Source organism: Chiloscyllium plagiosum, chromosome 3 (genome assembly GCF_004010195.1).
Source record: "Chiloscyllium plagiosum isolate BGI_BamShark_2017 chromosome 3, ASM401019v2, whole genome shotgun sequence".
Lineage (NCBI taxonomy): Eukaryota > Metazoa > Chordata > Chondrichthyes > Orectolobiformes > Hemiscylliidae > Chiloscyllium > Chiloscyllium plagiosum.
The window spans coordinates 17,223,523-17,244,040 of NC_057712.1; the positions used below are offsets into that span (position 1 = coordinate 17,223,523).

Here is a 20,518-nt window from a genome sequence, read left to right on the forward strand (position 1 = left end):
TAAACTGTGGCACCACATTTGCCAACCTCCAGATTTCCAGCACTTCACCTCTGACTATCGATGATACAAATATCTCAGCAAGAGGCCCAGCGATCACTTCTCTAGCTTCCCACAGAGATCTAGGGTACACCTGTTCAGGTCCTGGGGATTTATCCACTTTTATGCATTTCAAGACATCCAGCACTTACTCCTCTGTAATGTGGACATTTTGCAAGGTGTCACCATCTATTTCCCGTCTATATCTTCCATATCCTTTTCCACAGTAAATACTGATGCAAAATACTCATTTAGTATCTCCCCCATTTTCTGTGGCTCCACACAAAGGCCGCACTGCTGATCTTTGAGGGGCCCTATTCTCCCTAGTTACCCTTTTGTCCTTAATGTATTTGTAAAACCCTTTGGATTCTCCTTAATTCTATTCGCCAAAACTATCTCATGTTCCCTTTTTGCCCTCCTGATTTCCCTCTTAAGTATACTCCTACTGCCTTTATACTCTTCTAAGGATTCACTCAATCTATCCTTTTTCTTAACCAAACCCTCAATTTCTTTAGTCATCCAGCATTCCGTTTACCTACCAGCCTTTCCTTTCACCCAAACACAAATATACTCTCTCTGGGTTCTCATTATCTCATTCCTGAAGACTTCAAATGTAAATGCCCTAATCCTAGGGAATCATTATGCAGACGATTTCCAGACTCCATGATTATCCAAGGGGTGGCACTGCTGCCTCACAGTTCCAGATACCCTGGTTCGATTCCTTCTGGCGACAGTCTGTGTGGAATTTGCACATTCTCCCCGTGTCTGTGTAGGTTTTCTCTGGGTGCTCCGGTTTCCTCCCACAGTCCAACGATACGCAAGTTACGTGAATTGGCTATGCTAAATTGTCCATAGTATTCAGGAATGTATATGTTAGGTGCATTAGTCAGGGGAAATGTGGGATATTCTTTTGAAGGGTGGTGTGGACCTGTTGGGCCGAAGGGTCTGTTTCCAAACGGTAGGAATTCTTTCAAAAAAAACAATGTAGGTGTGATACGTCCTAGCTTCGGGGCGGCCCTGCAAACAAGATCGGGCGCCACTCCTTCCCCAGAAAATGTAGGTGTGATATGCTTCAGTATTGGGGATGATCACGCAAACGAACCTGATTGGCTGAGGGATGGCTGTGAAAGTATTTCTGAATGGAAGGGGTTGATAATAGCTGGAGAGTAGTAGTAATTTACTGCTTACATGAAGTGGGATTCATCTGCGTTCCTGCAAGAATGTCGTCCCATCCACTTTCAATGTTCAGTTTCCGGAGGAAGACAGTGCAGTTTAACCCTTTAATATTACATTAATGTCCAGGGCAATAGTGCAATTTATTCCCTAAACATTACATCCTGTCACTAGATCCTGTAATCTCCAACATTTTATGGCCCTTATTTGTGTAGAATTGGAAGGCAGAAAAGTTGTTAAGCTTGTGGAGAACTGTCTACACTCGGAGGATGAGTCGTCATATCCCTGCACCTCTACATGCATAAGAGATTTGGATTGACCTAGAGCAGTCACCTCAACGGATTGAAGTGATGTCTTTGCAAGGTCTTCCAAATTTGGTGGCAAGAAAGGAGTTCTAACAGTAGCATCCTCTTTTATTCGAAAACAGCTCCACTGGGTGGCACATGTCGTTTGTATGTCTGAACATCAAACTTGCAAAACAATCGTTGTACTTGGAATGCAGTCACAGCTGCAGAAGCCCGGGGTTGTGTGGTGAAAACTCTTTAGTCCTCAAAGCACTCTTGAAGAGCTTAGACAGACCTACTGATATGATCGACCAAGATGTGAAAATTCCTTCTGGAATGCAGTGGTCCTACTACAATCCTAGTGGAGCTGCAATCTTTAATACTTGTCTGTAAAGCAGCCATTCATCATAACTCAGTTAGTTGCTAAACCAACTTTATATTTATGTCACCATCCTTTCCACCATATGCAATTGAACTTCGATATGCTTAATAAGTGGCAGTTTGTGAGCTCTTTGTGGAAATCTGTTTACTATATCAATCGTTATCTTCATCAATCTCCCTGTTGTCTAATCAATAAAACATTAAAATCAAGCTATTTGAACTTAATTTGTTTTCAGCAAATTTGTGCTAGCTTTTCTTTGTTAAATCATACTTGTCCACGCAACTTGATTTGTAAAGGTTGAATAGGCTTGGCACTAAGACATGGCAGTAGGGGGAACCTGATAAGGCCTTTTAGAATATGAAATTTTATGATTTGAGTAAATGCAAATATGTTTGCACTCCTGGCTACAATAATTAGGGACCTTAAATATGAGTCGCAAAGTCAATGGACAGTTCAAGAGATTGGTTAGAATGTGAGATTTCTTATTGTATAGAATACTTGTGAATGGTACAGCTGCATTTAAAAGGAAATTAGAAAAGCACACAGGTGAATGAATATGTTACTAGGGTTAAATGAAGATGAAATGAGGTGACTCATGGAGTGCGAAAGCACATTTTTGACCAGTTGGGAGAAATGGCCTGTTAAAGCTATGTGTGGTCACACTGTGCAAGTGTAAGCTCCAGAAGGTTGCAAAGCGGTTAGGCAGCAAGACTTTCTTCAAGGTTGAAAACTGAGTTTGTGGAACTCATGTTAAATGTGAACTTAGTTGGCAATTTGTTTTAATGGGAAGAGACATTAACTACAGCAAATAACATTGAAGAAATGCACAGAAAAGTTGCTGAATAGAAATTGATTGCACTCGTATCAGCTAAACACAAGCTTTTGCATGGGGATGAGATGACTCTTCACTGAGATTCGGGCGGATGCATCTTCCTTTCTGATCTTTGTAATCAGATTGCTGTAATTTTTCCAATACATGGTTAGTTTGTGTTTTTAAAAAAATTCATCCCATTTTACTTGACCACCTAAACCACTTAGCATCAAGTTAAGTTGTTGATGGTCTTTTGCGTAATTTAAGGAAAATGACCTTGTGAGCAGGTGGGCTATTGAATGAATTATTAATGTGCATTCCTGGCTGATGTGCAAAGATTGTGGAAAGCCTGGTTCTTAATACAATGTATACTGCAGGATTTCGATGAAAAGACAGTATATATGTTCAATTCAACAAGTGTGGAACTTGACATTGTTGTTATGCACATGTTTGTGTTTTCCTCATCCTTTTTGATAAAGGTTGTGAATCTGTGAGGTGCTGTCACAAAATGTTTGGTGAGTTGCTGGCAAATACCACAGTCACAATGAGCCAGTGGTAGAAGAATGGATTTAGAAGTAAGTGTTGGAGATGTTAATCAATGGGATTGGTCTATGAACATCTTGTGTTGCAGCTTGCACCTGTTCGTGAGAGTCCTGACTTCACCATTGTATCTCGAAGAGTCAGAATCCAAACCTGTTGTCCCAAAATGCTCCAAATTTGAGCTGTTCTTGTAGCCACTTTGTGTTTTAGACAATTTAGTTAAAACTTTAATTTGTGATCTCTCTCCTCAAGGCCACAACTAACCCTTGGGTATGATATTGCTCAATGAAGAGTTTTTCACTTGATCCCATTGGCTTCAGTTTGCTCCAACTCCTTGGAGCTAAATGTTGAACGTTTGTTTAAGTTTAAGGGAAGCTTTCTTGCCCCCTTGACAGTTACTTATGTAGTAGTGCTATATAATGTTATTCTGATCTATTGCATATGGGACTACTTGTCTGGCTGCAGAGTGTTTTTGTTTAGCACTCATGTCCAATGCTGTAGTCTCACTAGATGGTATCTAGTACCAAGTTCTTCTTCAATGTAAAAACTTTTAAAATTGTATACTTCAACAGGATAATGTAACTCCAGCTCTATACTAGTTGCATCTTATCTTTGTTTGGGGAACCAATGATAAAAGCTAGTAGAAGACGAAATACAAGCATAACTTTATTTCTCCACTTGCAGCTTTCAATGTTATGTGATGCCTGTCAGCTGATGCAAGTGGCTACAAAGGAAACCAATATTTTTCCTTTTGAACTAGAAAGCCATGCAGAATCACGGTAATTGAGGAAGGTTTACAGTATGGTGCGACCAATCCTCTCCAAATTTGCAGAACTTCAGTCCGTTGTCCGCTTTGAGTTTATTATGTCAACACTAATGGTTTTGCAACCATACACAGCAAAAAACCCACTTGCTGTGACTCAGGACTGTAAATATACCAATTCTTCTGTTTGCAAAATTTTCCCATCCTGTGCCATCTCCTAAGAGATGGTCTTGTAAACAGAAGTTTGAAGAGGGTGATTCTGTCACTTTCAAGAAACTACATTGATTTACCTTTTCTACTTCAGTACACCTGAGTAGTTAATTTCTTCCCAACAACAATAAGGATAAATTTTATAATATCTGAGCTACTCTATTCTTTCACTGTCACTGGGTCAAAATCCTGGAATTTCCTCCGAGGATATTGTGGGTCAATCTGCAGCATGTGGACTGCGGGGGTTCAAGAACGCAGCTCACCACTACCTCAATGGCAACTAGGAATGGGCATTTAATGCTGGCCAGCAATACCCATGTGCTGTGAATGAATAAAAAGCAAAAAAAAAAGTGATGTGTTGAATGTCTGGCAAACGTTTTCCACAAATTCCCATGCTTGTCTACTCTGCTTTTACAGTTTCAGTAGTAATTTTTCTTTCAAACATATATGGGAATATAATTTGTTGTGGCAGACCCACCTAACAGCAGCTTTTAAATTATTTTTCATGGCAACTTGGCTGAAAGTGAAAAGTTCATTGAAGGATGCCAGGCATGGGTGACTTGTGGGAACTGGTTACCACACATTTCCTTAACTAATGAAACTGAAGGATACTGAAACTAACTGCGAGGACATTGGGAGGCGGTATCAGCTGGAGTGGAGTGATTCAATGTCAAATCAGATGTAAAACAAGAACTAAATTTGGATTAAAAGAGGGGAAAATTTTAAGCTTGTAGTAATTTTTCAGTGCTAGAGAAGTTGACCATATTAAAAATCACGTTAAGGGTTATTTGAACTGAAATGGACATAACTTTCAATGATTGTAGTCCTACCTCTGATGCAAATATAGCAACCTCATTTCATTCAATGCATGTTCATAGATGTTCAATGACGCTACTGATGGATCAGCACATTTTGGTCAGCAACGTTTGGTCATTTGAGTTTAACCATGCATCTGTCCCTGGCCTGAGTTTGCTGATGCCATTTATGCGTAAATAATGGCAAAGGGCAGTGGCCCATCTGTCATTTGATGGCAGACTATATCCATACTTTTTGCATTCATGTTTATTTTTGTCAATTCCAAGCAGACCTTATGCATGTCTTGAAGCTGCAATATAGCATAATCTAAAACAGACACTGCAAATCTTTTTATTGGGTAAACCAAGTTAATATAATTTATTTTGTTCTTAACTTTTTTTTGTGGACAGTTTGTTTTGTGTGCATGTAAAATAGTATGTGTAAACATAGACCAGAGAACAGTACAGCCCAGGAACAGTCCCTTCGGCCCACCCGGTCTGTGCCGACCATAACACTAAACTGATCTCATCTGCCTGCACTTGGTCTGTATCACATCTTAATAATTTGTATTTATTTACTTGGTACAACATCCTTCAGAATCTGAAAATACTTACATTGTGAGAGTTAGTTTGTTTATAATTATATGCCGGTTTTATGTTTTAAGTGTCAAAATAAAATACTCTGTAAAAGTTGGTGCTGCCTTGAAGGTTTAGTGAGTTAATACATATAGCAACTATCATTCAAATAATTCGGGTGTCTTGTTTACTAGCCTGAGCTGTGCTATTTTATCTCCACAACAATGGCTCAGCATTTCTTTCAATTGACTTGTACAGAAAATGTGGAATAAGGTTAGATATCTGTCCGTCATTAGCTGTACTTTCTTCCTATTATCTATGCATGGCCATCTCATTGTAGAATCCCAGTGAAGATCAGTAAATTCTCTTTCATTTTATGTCATTGAAACCATTCATTTAATAACTTCAACCCCCAGTCCACCTTTTGAACTGGTATTAATCTTGTTCCTATTAGAGAATAATATCATCTGGTGTTAACTACTTTGTCTCACATTCTCTCCAACAATGCCACCATCCTTTTTGCATGCCTGAACTCTTTTTAATCTTACAGAATTGGAAAGTCAATATTTTGTCCGAGAGAAATGGCCTGCGTATCTCTCTTTTTAAAGAACGTGATCTTCTCTTCTCTTCAGTACTCCTACACCTCTTTATTCCAGCAAAAAACGTTTTTTATAACTTGGTTCCCTGAAGCTTGGAATCACCTTCTGATTTATTGGTGTCCAAACTGCATACCATGCTTCAAATATATTGTGCAAGCCAGTGAGTATTTGACAACTTTACAAGGGAAAATACAGTTCATTTGAGTAACAGTATATCTCTACATCCGTTATTATGTTTCTTTTGATCACGGAGGAAGACATAAAGCCATATGTGTTTTCATTCATGACAGGTTTCTGTTCTCTTTTTTTTTCCATTGTGTGGAATTTTTTTTAGATTAGATTACTTAGTGTGGAAACAGGCCCTTCGGCCCAACAAGTCCACACCGCCCCGCCGAAGCGCAACCCACCCATACCCCTACATTTACCCTTTACCTAACATTACGGGCAATTTAGCATGGTCAATTCACCTGATCTGCACATCTTTGGACTGTGGGAGGAAACCGGAGCACCTGGAGGAAACCCACGCAGACACGGGGAGAACGTGCAAACTCCACACAGTCAGTCGCCTGAGGCAGGAATTGAACCCGGGTCTCTGGCGCTGTGAGGCAGCAGTGCTAACCACTGTGTCACAGTGCCACCCACCGTGTCTTTAGTAAAATGCAGTCATAGACTAACAAAAGAAAAATAGGCTGTAAATGTCTGTGCATTTCTTTGTAACTAAAATGAAAATGAATCATAGAACTGTACAGCACAGGAACAGGCCCTTTGGCCACAATGTTGTTCCAAACATGGTGCTCTTATTGTATCTGCCTCCACCACCCTGTCTGTGCATTCCCTGTGTACAAAAAAACTTGTCCCTCACATCTTATTTGAACTTTCCCTCCTCATCCATATGCATGCCCCCTGGTTTTAGATATTTCGACTCTGGGGGAAACAGATTCTGACTGTCAACTCTATCTAGGTATCTCATAATTTTATGGACTTCTATCAAGTCTCCCCTCAGCCTCCGTTGCTCCAGTGAAATGACCAGGGATTTTCTAGCCTCTCCTTATATTTGATATCCTCTAGTCCAGGCAGCATATTCTACACCCTCTCCAAAGACTCCACATTTTCCCCATAATATGGTGCCAAGGTTTGAATGCAGTACTCCCAAGTGTGGCCTAATCAAAGTCTTAAAAGCTGCAATGTGACATCCTGACTCTTGTACTCAATTCCCTGGCTGTAAAAGGCAAGCATGCCATATGCCTTCTCGACTATCCTATTAACTTGCGTGATCAAATTCAGGGAGCTATGAACTTGAACTCCAAGATCCCTCTGTATATCAATGCAGTTCAGAGTCCTGCTGTTAAATTGTATAATTTTCCTTAACATTTGATCTCCCAAAGTGCAACATCTCACACTTAGACGGATTAAACTCTCATCTGCCATTTCTATGCCCATACCAGCAACTGATCCATATCTGGCTGTATCTTCTGACAACCTTCTACACTATCCACAACTCCACTGATTTTTGTATCGTCTGCAAACTTACTAACCCGCCCATTTTCATCCAAGTCATTTATATACATCACAAACAGTATAGATCTCTGCAAAACACCACTAGTCACAGACCTCCAGCCTGAAAAAAAACTTCCACCACTACCTTCTGCCTTCTATGGGCAAGCCAATTCTGAATCTACGTGGCAAATTCACCATGAATCCCCATGCATCTTAATTTTCTGGATGAGCCTACCATGAGGGACCTTGTCGAAAGCCTTACTAAAATCCACGTAGACAACATCAACTGCTGTACCCTCATCGAACACCTTCGTCACCTCCTCGAAAAATTCAATCAAGTTAGTAGGATGTGACCTGCCCTGCACAAAGCCATGCCAACCGATCCTAATTAGGCCATGCTTTTCCGAATGCATGTGAATCCTATCCCGAAGAATTCTCTCCAATAGCTTCCCAATCACCAATATAAGACTCACCAGTTTATTATCCCTATTTCCCCTCTTGAATAGTGGAACAACCAGTCCTCCGGGACCCCTCAAGTGGCTAATGAAGATACAAAGACTTTGGTCAAGGCCCTAACAATCTCCTCCCTTGCCCCGCTCAATAACCTGGGACTTATCCACCTTCATGCTCTTCAAGAGACCCAACACAGTTTCTTTCATGATCTCAAAATGCCCTAGCATATTAGCATGCTCCACTCAAATCTCACTATTCCATATCCTCCTCCTAGGTCAATACTGAAGCAAAATACTCACATCCTCTGCCTCCAAGCACAAACATGCTCACTCGGAAAATGGGACTAGATTAGTTTAGTTTATCTGGTCGCCATGGACGAGTTAGATCGAAGGGTCTGTTTCCATGCTCTACATCTCTATGATTTTCTTTATCCTTGAGTGGTCCTACTTTCTCCCTAGTTATCCTGTTGTTTCTAATATAGGTACAGAATGTCTTGAGATTCTCTTTAACCCTATTTGCCAAGGTAATTTTATGGCCCCTTCTTGCTCTCCTAATTCCCTGCTTGAGTTCATAGAACATAGAACAATACAGCGCAGACCCTCGGTGTTGCGCCGACCTGTGAACTGATCTAAGCCCATCCTCCTACACTATCTCATCATCATCCATATGCTTATCCAAGAACTGTTTAAATGCCCCTAATGTGACTGAGTTAACTATGTTGGCAGGCAGGGCATTCCACGCCCTTACCACTCTGAGTAAAGAAGCTGCCTCTGACATCTGTCTTAAAACTATCACCCCTCAACTTGGAGCTATGCCCCTTCCTACAAGCCAACGTCCACATCCTAGGAAAAAGATGCTCACTGTCCACCCTATCTAATCTTCTGATCATCTTGTTTGTCTCTATTTATTCCCCTCTTAGCTGCCTTCTGTCCAATGAGAACAGAGCCAAGTCCCTCAGCCTTTTCTCATAAGACCTTCGCTCTAGACCAGGCATCATCCTGGCATATCTCCTCTGCACCTTTTCCAATGCTTCCACATCCTTCCTGTAATAGGGCGACTGGAACTGTACACAGTATTCCAAGTGAGGCTGCACTAGTGTTGCAGCATGACATCACGGCTCCGGAACTCAATTCCTCAACCAATAAAACCTAACACACTGTATGCCTTCTTAACAGCACTATCAACCTGGGTGGCAACTTTCAGGGATCTATGTACATGGACACCAAGATCCCTTTGCACATCCACACTACCAAAAATCTTTCCATTGACCAAGTATTCTGCCTTCCTCTTATTGTTATTCCCAAAGTGATTCACCTCACATTTATCTACATTGAACTCCATTTGTCACCTCGACCCAATTCTGCAGTTTATCCAAGTCCCCCTGTAACCTGCAACATTCTTCCATACTGTCCACCACTCCCCCTGCAAACTTACTAACCCATCCACCTATGCCTGCGTCCAAGTCATTTATAAAAATGACCATCAGCAGTGGCCCCAAAACAGATCTTTGTGGCACACCACTAGTAACCAGACTCCAGGCTGAATATTTTCTATCAACTAGCTGCCTTCTTACAGAAAGCCAGTTTTTAATCCAAACTGCTAAATCACCCTTAATCCCATGCCTCCGCATTTTCTCTAAAAGCCTACCATATGGAACCTTATTAAAGGCTTTACTGAAGTCTATGTACACCATTTCAACTGCCCTACCCTCATCCACATGCTTGATCACCTTTTCAAAAAACTCAGGTTTGTGAGACACGACCTGCCCTTGACAAAATCATGTTGACTATCTTCAATTGTTGCTTGCTAGATGATTATCAATCCTATCTCTTATAATCCTTTCCAAACGTTTTCCTATAGCAGACGTAAGGCTCACTGGTCTATAATTATCTGGGTCATCTCTATGAACAAGGGGACAACATTTGCAATCCTCCAGTCCTCTGGTACTAAACCTGTAGACAATAACGACTCAAAGGCTCCGCCATCTTCTCCTTAGCTTCCCAGAGAATCCTCTGATAAATCCCATCCGGCCCGGTGAACTTATCTACTTTCACATCTTCTAGAATTGATAACACTTCCTCCTTTCTGACCTCAGTCCTTTCTAGTCCAATAGCCTGTATCTTGGTCTTCTCCTCTACAATGTTCTCCTTTTCCTGAGTAAAAATAGATGAGAAATATTCGTTTAGCACCTCTCCGACCTCCAGAGGGTCCACACACAACTTCCTACATTTGTCTTTGAGTGGCCCTATTCCTACCCTAAGTCATCCTTTTATTCTTCACGTACCTATAGAAAGCTTTAGGGTTCTCCATTATTCTACCTGCTAAAGACTGCTAATGTCCTTTCCTTGCTCCTCTTAACTCTCTTTTTAAATCCTTCCTAGCTAATGTATAATTCACCATCGCCTCATCTGAACCATCTCATCTCAACATCGCATAAGCCTCCCTCTTCTGCTTAACAAGGGATACAATTACTTTAGTAAACCATGGTTCACTTACCTTATCACTTCCTCCTTGCCCAACAGGGACATACCTATCGAAGACCCGCAATATTGGTTCCTTAAACCAGCTCCACATTACTATTGCCCCCATCCACTGCATTTTGCTACCCCATTCTATGCATCATAAGTCTTGCCTAATTGCATTATAATTGCCCTTCCCCCAACTATAATTCTTGCTCTGTGGCATATACCCATCCCTTTCCATCGCTAAACTAAATATCTGAATTATGGTCACTCTCCAAAGTGCTCACCTGCCACTAAATCAAACACCTGGACTGGTTCATTACCAAGTACCAGATCCAGTGTGGCCTCTCCTCTTGTTGGCCCTTCGACATACTACGTCAGGAAACCCTCCTGCACACATTGGACAAAAACTGATCCAACCGAAGTACTAGAGTTATAGCATTTCCAGTCAATGCTGGGGAAGTTAAAGTCCCCCATATTGACCACGCTGTTCTTTTCACTCCTTCCCAGAATCATTTTGCCAATTCTTTCCTCCACAGCCCTGGAACTTTGCAGAGGCCTAGAAAAAACTCCCAGTAGTGTGACCTCTCCTCTCCTGTTTTTAATCTCAGCCCATACCACCTCAGTAGACGAGACCTCATCAAAAGTCCTTTCAGCAACCATTATACTGTCCTTGACTAACAAAGCCACATCTCCCTCTCTTTTACCACCTTCCCTGATCTTAATGAAAGATCTAAATCCTGGAACCTGCAACATCCATTCCTGACCATCCTCTATCTCTGTCTTTGAAATGGCCACAGCATTAAAAGTCCCAAGTACCTATCCATGCTGCAAACTCGCCTACCTTATTCTGGATACTCCTGGCATTGAAGTAGATACACTTCAAACCAGCTTGCTGTCTGCCAGCACACTCCTGTGACCATGAAGTCCTGTCCATGTCCTCCCTACCCTCATCCACCTGTGCACTGGGACTACATCACAGGTTCCCATTCCCCTGCTGAGCTACTTTAAGGTCTTTCCTACTACCTTTATATTCCTCATGGGCCTTGTTCAACTTTAGATTCCTAAACCTTACATATGCTTTTTTCCTTTTAACTGAATTCATCACCTCCCTCGTTATCCAAGAGTCCCTTACCTTGCCATCATTGTCTTTCCTCCTTACTGGAAAATGCCAGTCCTGAACTCACATCAGCAGACACGGAGAGAAACCATACAGACAATCGCCCAAGGCTGGAATCAAACCGGGTCCCAGGTGCTGTGAGGCAGCAGTACTAACCATGGAGCCATCGTGCCACCCTGAGGAATATGCCCAACCAACCCCCCCCCAGTTAGACGATCCACATACCGTTTCAAGAAAACTTCTTGGATGCACTTAAATCCTACTCTCTATAAGCCTCTTGCTGTAAGGGAGGCCCAATCAATATTGGGGAAATTAAAGTTGCCCACTATGACAACTCTGTTTTTATAATCTGCTTACGTATTTGTTCCTCAATGCCTTGGTGGCTGTAGGGGGGGGCCTCTAATGTCGTCCTATCAGAGCGATCGCACCCATCTTACTTTTGACTTCTACCCATATTTCCTCAATGGATGAGCACTCCAGTATGTTCCCTCTTGACTGCAGATTTAACGTTCTCCCTGATTAGTAATGCAACTCCTCCACCTCTTTTACCTTTCTTTCTATCTCGTCAAAAACACCGAAACCCTGCAACTTTGAGCAGCCAACCCTGCCCTTGTTTCAGCCAAGTCTCTCTAAGAGGCACAACATCATAGAATCATACATTAAATGGACAGGTGCCTTGCTTTTACTCACCCAGCAAATGGGACTAGATTACTTCAGTATATCTGGTCGGCATGGATGAGTTAGACTGAGGGGCCTGTTTCCGTGCTGTATGTCTCTGTGACTGACTTTTAATGCGAACATAACTGCCAGTGGTTTTGAACACCCTGAATTCAGGATACATTGACCTCTTTATAGCATAATCCCCATCTATTCAGCCTACACTAAACTTGTAGCATCTGTAAGTATTCCAGAAATGTACATACTGGCCTACTGACTAAAATATCAAGCATTCACTTCACCCTCATAAACTCATTGGTCTTGCACTGAAGTTATGGTCCCTCATTTTAGAAAATAAATAGCTCTAATGTACTATTAGGTTACTGGTGAATATATTTATTTCAGTTGTGGTATAGCGTACTTGGAGAATTGAGGGAGTGGTTGAGAGGTGGACACATGTTGTGCAGGAGAAAAAGAAGTGCTCTCGAGTCTAGGAAATGAGTAAGACAAATACCTTATGTGAAGAAGATTTTCCAGAAACAAAAAGATAATGACTTAGATCATATTCAGGTAAGAAGAAAAATTCCATTGAAGGGAAAAGGAATGAGGTAATTTGGTTCCAAAGAAATGGAGCCAATTTCTGGCTCAACTGGGAGTTGTGAGGACAATATCTGTGTCATGACTTGGTTACACGAGATGACTTAGCTACAGCTGCAATTGAAAATTCTTTCACAAATTCATCTGAACACCTAATTGTCTACAGTATTTTTAATATTTCATGATCTTTCACCACGTACACGTTAAAGCGTGTGAATTGTGCTATTCTGCACTTCAGAGACTGCAAATTCTGACCATGGATTATCATTGGAAATCTGCAGAAAAACTTTGCAGATCTTATAATAACAAATAACTTCCTTCTGAATTGAGTTTCTGTTGATTTTCGTGTGCAGTGCCTTGTAGAATATTTTTATTGCAGAATATTTATAGGAACATGTATTGAGACAATAGTTTTGTCATTTTTGATCGTGAATTGCTTCAGACTGAAGCAATTGTTTTATTATACGGGTGCAAGAGGAAGCTAATAACATTCTATTTGGAGTAGGATTGAATCATTAAACACTTTGCTGTAAATAATATGAGAGAGGCCCTCAAGGGTGATGTTTTCTAAAAGTTTGGAGAGACATTCTGCATTACTCAATTCACAGATTAATCAAATAGTGGAGATGTTTTTGCTGGTTATGAGGTGGCTTAATTAGGTCTGCTTAAACACTTGCATCATAAATTTTGGGTGCTACATAGAGTAAATGTGACTTCATGTATCTATTTAATTTCCAGTGAAAAACTTAATGGAGTTAGGAATGTCATTGTGAATCTATTCTTTCACCTGACTTTAAGAATGGCACTTTCATGAAAAGAAAATGGAACATGTCCTTCCTTGTACTGTGTTAACCATTTGATATTGGGCTTTCTTTTTTAAACCCCGTAAATATCTTCAAAGCAATGTGCTGAGAGAGTACAAAAAAAAGGAAAGTTGTGCTCCTGATATTTCTATTGGGTTCTTGATAGTTTTTTTTGTAAAACTGAGTCCTCGCGATGCATCTCCTCACAAGTGCTACTGCATGGTTAGCAGAACTTTTGTAGTTTTACATTCCTAATCTGTATTTCAGGGTCATTGAGTTTTTGTTTGAGGTTAACTTCCAATAACTTGGCCACACAATCGCATTCTCTCCAAAAATGGCAGTACTTATTGTTTGCACTATAACTGCATGTATTTGAATTTTCATTTTCATTTCAGTGGCTTTCAGATAGAAAGAAGAGAAGCTTGCAGAAGAATGATGTTGGTGAGTGTAAGACTTCACACAAATGTCTTGTTATAATATATTGACATGAGATTTTAACTTTAAATATTTAAGACCTTTTGCATGTTCTTCTATTTCAAAATGGAAGCATCCCTAACCTGCCCCTTATTCAATTTAGTCTACTGTATTCACTGCTCACAGACCAGTCTCCTCTACATTCGGAAGATGATGTACAGATGAGTTGACCGATTTGCAGAACACTTTGGTTGTGTCTATAAAAGTTACCCAGATCTTCCAGTTGCCTGACACATCCACATGCTACTGTTCCCATTGCTAAGATTTCTGTCTCAAGTTTATTGCAGTGAGGCTCAATGCAAACTGGATGAAAAGGACTTCCCCTTCGGCTTGAGGACTTTACAGCCTTCAGGACTCGACATTTGCCCATGGTATTCACTGTCATGTAATAGGTTGTTTTCAGTGCAACTAATCCAATTTTGACTACTACCAAGTCCCCATCACCATCCGTTTAGCTCCTTTTCTCCCCTAGCTTATTATCAACAACTCTTTATCTGCCCGCATGAAAGAACAGAGAGAACTTTGATTGGGAGATAGAGTGGCAAAGAGCTCTAACTTAGACTTGCCTCTTAAACCTGTCTGCAATCCTAAGCCTGAAAGAACAATGTTGTTATGCCTATAAAAAGAAGTTTGGTCTCATTCTTCTGTTGATATTGAAGTTCCAGCGTAGACGTTTTTTCATCAGTCCTCTAAAGTTAGAAAGCAGCTTTAGAAGTCATCTATGTAATTTCTTCAACTCTATGCCCAAATTAAAATAAATGTAATTTTAGAGGTAGTTACATCAAGTTGCATTCAGTAATATTTCCACTAAATTACTTACACTACCAATACAAAAACTGATGGTCATAGTTTATTGGTATGTTTGTTTGACATGTCTGCACCATTTTTACATTATTATGAATTATTTTGAGTATACAAAGAAGGAACAGGGCATAGTTCGGAGAACTCCGTATATTATGGATAACAGATAATAGCATATGGTCTAATTTGTTTACAACTTTGTAATCTGTAGATGAATGTGTAACATTATTAATGTCCTTGTATATTGATCTACCTTCTCATGAGTCACCATTTAATTCTGTGATTAATTTAAAAATTCCATACTGTTCCAGATCTCTCAATCTCTATAACAGTTTGTTTCTGGTTATTCCCCTTTATTCCTGGGATACTCTCAAATATTGTTAAATCACTCCATAATGTCCTCTGTATCGTAAATTTGAAGCATTTTCCTACTTATAAGTTATGTTAGCTGGATGCAAATGGATTTAAACATTTACGTACTACTTACCCTCTCAATTGCATGAAATTCTTTTGTAAATGTGGAATTCAAATCTGTAAGCATTTAATCTGATTATAGCCATATTAAAGTTTCATATAGATTCACTATTTGATCTCTCAATATTCCAGACTTGATGTGAAACCCAACCATGGAAATTTCTTTGTCTACCATGTGTTAAATCTTTAATATTAAACCTTTACTGCTTGCTTTCGACCTGAAGCAGGTTCTGGTACAATGCAATTTTTGTCTCTATTTTTATTAGGAGGATGTCAACAATCCTATGGGTTAATCTACTTTTTATGGAAGGTGCCTTAGTTGAAAACACTTTATTCTTAATTTCATCAACTGGTTATGACTAATAACAAAAAAAATTGCCTTTCTCTAGATATACGTCGAAGAATTGAGCTTATACAAGATTTTGAGATGCCTACAATTAGTACCACCATTAAAGTTTCAAGAGATGGCCAGTATATCATTGCAGCTGGTACGTTTTTTTTGTAAATGAACTATTTATTACCCTTTTACTTAATTGTTTCATTTAGATTGTCATCTTACAAATTGGTTTATTGAATCAGGCTTTAATCTGTCAATATTTTAAACCACTGTGGAGTGGGATGCAGTAACAATTTTTTGAAAATGAATAAATATTATTGCTGTTCAATTTTTAATACTGTTCATCTTTGCAGGCACATATAAGCCAAGGATTCGATGTTATGACGCGTACCAGTTATCCATGAAGTTTGAACGATGCCTAGATTCAGAAGGTTGGGTAAATTTGGAATTAAGTTATTAAAATATGGAGCTTAAATAAAACTAACTTAAACACACTTAAGAAAATGTAATATTTTAACATTGCTATATGTTTCATTGTGTCGGATGTGCCATATTAAGTTTTCAGTACTAAAATCTGATTTTTATTTTATTTCTGTTTTTATTTGTGCAGCTACATTCAAGAAAAAAATCTGATGTTGAAATAATTTTGTCCAAAAAAGAATCAAGAATTTTAAACAAATGATTTTTAAATGGGGTTTTTGTTATGAAGAATGCTTTAAGGTGCACAAACATAATGGGTCAAAAATTGATAGAGTAAAAAATTAATTTTAGGTCTAATTGAATGCATAATTAAAGAGATGTGACTGAGAAAAAGTCTTGACAGGAGAAGAAAGAAGGCAGAAGATAATTTCAGAGCTTGGGACTCATTAATTAAGACTTAGCCACCAGGGGTTCTAAAATGTAATCTTGGGCAGCATCAGGTTAGAATTGAAGAATGGTAACCTCCTTGGAGTGCTATGGGATGGAGATAATTTCAGAGATAGTGAGAGATATGACCAATGCAGGAATTTGAATATTGGGATTAAAAAAAAATTAAATTTGAGGCAATAGTGGTTCTTTGAGGCAATTTAGGTCAGCAAGTATAGGGGTGAAAATTAAATTGGGATTTGGTACTGAATAAGCTGAAAGTAATGGCGGAACTGAAGATGTAGATTGAGCTGGATGGCATTTGAATCACTTAAGTATGAAGATGGCAGTGGCATTAATGAGGTTTATGCAGCCAATGGGCCTGAGACAGAAAGGGAAAAATAGTGTGTTATGGAATAAGCAGTCTTTGTGATTTGCAAAGATGTGAATTTGACAACTTGCACCATTTACAGTGAAATTTAACATTTTGATGGTGAGAAAGAAAACAGAATCAATGGCCCAGAATGTAGAGTTTACAACGGGATGGTATAGATGGTGAAAGTTGCAGTCCATTTAGAATTAGATGTCAAAGAAGTATGCTGACATTGCAAACAGTGAAGGTGTTGAAACAGGTGGTGAAGAAATAGTGATGTGTATAGGCTAAATTCCTGAGGAACTAAATCCTATGTCTTTGTGCTATCCTCAGTGTAATAAATGAAAGGGAGGAGATTTCCAGAAATAGGGTAACTGCAGACTTAGCTGATGACAGGAAGAGAAATCATTCCTGGAGATATTCTAATTGGATTGGAAAAGTGGAACCAAACAAAACTGTCCCATTTAAGGTAGGCAACTGAGAAGCTTGGAGGAAGAATGTTTAGGAAAGGATTAATCACAATGACCAAGGACATTAATTTGAACTGTTTTGATTCTGTGGTGAGGCTGAAAGCATAATTTAAGAGAATAAATGTTGTAGGCAAGATGGAAATGGATTTGGGAGCCACTAGTATGTTTTAAAATATTAGAGAAAAAAGGAGGTTGAAAATATTTTACTAAGACTTGAACATCTTGTAAGTTATGCAGCAATTCAAAAGTTCCCAAACACAAGGCAAGCTTCTTTAAGTTACTAAAGAATGGACAACCAAATACAAATTTTAAGGGACCATACTTCGAAAAAATGGCATGTGGGGTGTGTTTTTTGAAGAGGAGGATATGGTGACAATGTTTGAATTATAGGGAGACAGTACCTGAGGAGAACAAACCTTCTTGGAAACTAGCATGGGAGGAAGCAAAGTCAGTTGGATGGTTAAGAGTTTCGTGGGAATGTGATCTAGCAGGGCCATAAGAGGCTAAGCTAGGACAAGTGGAAAACTTAATGATATGATTTGATGGTAAAGCCAGACTTTGAGAGTTTGAATAGATTGTCATGGAAGCTCGGAACGAGGGAGGCTAATCCACCTGAGAGAGGGGTATCTTTCAAAGCTGTAATATTATTTAGTCATATGTAGTGATATTATGGATGGCAAACCTTATTCAACCCTAACAGCATATTTTGAAGGGAAAAGTTAAGAGAAAGGTGATATTTGTTGATCCACTAAGAGTCCCAGGAACAGTGGGAGGTTGTGAAGGTTAATCTGTGGATGCCTTCTAAAGAACTATATTTATATTTAATGATTTGTAAAACATCAGCAAACAGAACCTTATGTTAACTAGTTCTTAGTTTAGTGGTTGGAAAGCTGGCATTACAATATGAGTGTTGGAGATCTTCTCATTAGTTGCAGTGTGGTTTTGGGAGTATAAGATGGTTGCTATGCAATTTTCTAGCTTGGAAGGGTGGAAAAATTTAACAGCAATAATTAACATGGCTCTTATATATGTTTTGAAATGGATCGAACCACCCATGTTTAGCTTGTTTCAATATCAGTTTTTGTGTTTGATTGAGCTAGTTACAAAATTTATTATGCCAAAATGTTTATGATCCCAGAAAAGAAAGTTTCATAACACTGACTTAGAAATAAGAACATAATTTCAAATGTTTTAACAATTTTGAAGACTAAGAACTATACATTTTACTTTGATCTTTGTTGAATGTATATTTTGTATATTTCAGCTTGTTTACTTTCATTATATGAATATTCTTCCATAATTTGGTAATTTATAATCAATTTTCTTTTGCAGTTGTAACATTTGAAATTTTATCAGATGATTATTCAAAGGTAAGTACATTCTTAAGGTTGTATTTTAAACTATTAGTTTCCATTTATTAAATTGTATAAATGTGTCACTCCAAGCACTTCAAACAAATAGCAAGTAATTATGCTGCAATTCTCACTTTTTAAATAAGTGTTCTGATTTTACAGATAGTATTCCTCCAGTGTGATCGTTATGTGGAGTTTCAGTCACAGCATGGCCACTATTATAGGACACGTATCCCTAAGTTTGGTCGAGATTTCTCCTATCATTATCCATCATGTGATCTCTATTTTGTAGGAGCAAGGTATGGGAATGTTACATTACTGTGAAGGATTTAAGAAGTTTCAGATGATTGACATTAACACTGTGTGAGGATGTGGGACGTATATGTAAAACATAGACAAAATACTGTTGGGGACTTCATAAATAAGTATTAAGAATTGCTTTGATATATGCTGCTGAAACAAACCTGTGAAGGTAAGTAGACCCATACTTCTGAATCTTTATGCTTTCTGTTTTCTTTTGAATTCTGCAATGTGACACCATACAATAATGGAACATTGATTTATATTCATTCTATTTTTGTTTCGTATCTCACCATACTTAAATGTAAACACTGGGTTTTTAAGGCACAGATAGATTTTGAACAGTGAAGGTTATGGTGAACGGGCTGGTAAACAGAGGATTCCACAGAAAGCTCAGCCATGGTCTTACTGAATGGCGGAGCCAGATGGCCTACTCCTGCTCCGCTGTCTTATTTTCTTATAATCATACTGCTGATTAGGTTAACTATCCTTCACTGGGATTGCCATTGAACTTGATCCATGATTTGACAGTGCTTGTAACAACATCCATCTGTATTTTATACGAAGATCACACTGAGAAATGTGCTTGATTTCATCCATGTCTGTTTCTTTGGGTAGAGTGGAGGAATGACCAACCAGGCCTATCTGTAAATTCTTTAACCCTTGAACAATAGCAATGGATGAAAATTTAGCATTTCAAAATGTTGCAATTCTCTTTACACAGAGCATTTTCTAAAGTTGTAAATTTGTTGCTTTAACTGAATCTTAACTGAGTGAAGAATTGACCAAAGTTCATAAACTAAATTTGTGTTGCTGGAAAGATGGTGCAAGAGAGGGAGGATGTTAAATATTCCTGAAAGAATGTGCTCTGGAAAGTACTTGAGGAAGAAACATGGGGAGTGGCAGTAACAGCCTTGAGTAAGGAGAGCATTGCAGTGTTGAAGAAAGAAGATACAGTAGTCCCCCCCCCCGTACCCGCAGGGGAGTATGTTCCAAAATCTATCACGGATGCCCGAAACCGCAGATTGTGACAAACCCATTAATTTAAATGGGAAATTTACCTCTTCGGCAGCCCCCGGTTCCACAAACCCACCGACACACTAAAACAGCAGCTAATGAACTTGAAAGACCCTATACAGACAACAAGCAAAATTAATGTCATTTACAAAATACTTTGCAAGAATTGTAACAAACACTACATTGGACAAACAGGCAGAATCTGGATTAGTGGTGCTGGAAGAGCACAGCAATTCAGGCAGCATCCGAGGACAGGCAAAATCGACGTTTCGGGCCAAAGCTCTTCATCAGGAATAAAGGCAGAGAGCCTGAAGAGT

The 20,518-nt window shown here is 39.2% G+C and overlaps 1 protein-coding gene across 1 annotated transcript in view; it reads left to right on the plus strand.

The window, feature by feature from the left end:
- Positions 1-20,518, plus strand: part of nol10 (nucleolar protein 10) — a 57,506-nt gene that overhangs the window by 3,343 nt on the left and 33,645 nt on the right. The window contains exons 2-6 of the mRNA XM_043677888.1: positions 14,153-14,198; positions 15,896-15,994; positions 16,197-16,274; positions 18,865-18,902; positions 19,047-19,183. Coding sequence (XP_043533823.1) covers positions 14,153-14,198; positions 15,896-15,994; positions 16,197-16,274; positions 18,865-18,902; positions 19,047-19,183 — 398 coding nt within the window. The remainder of the gene's footprint in view (positions 1-14,152; positions 14,199-15,895; positions 15,995-16,196; positions 16,275-18,864; positions 18,903-19,046; positions 19,184-20,518) is intronic.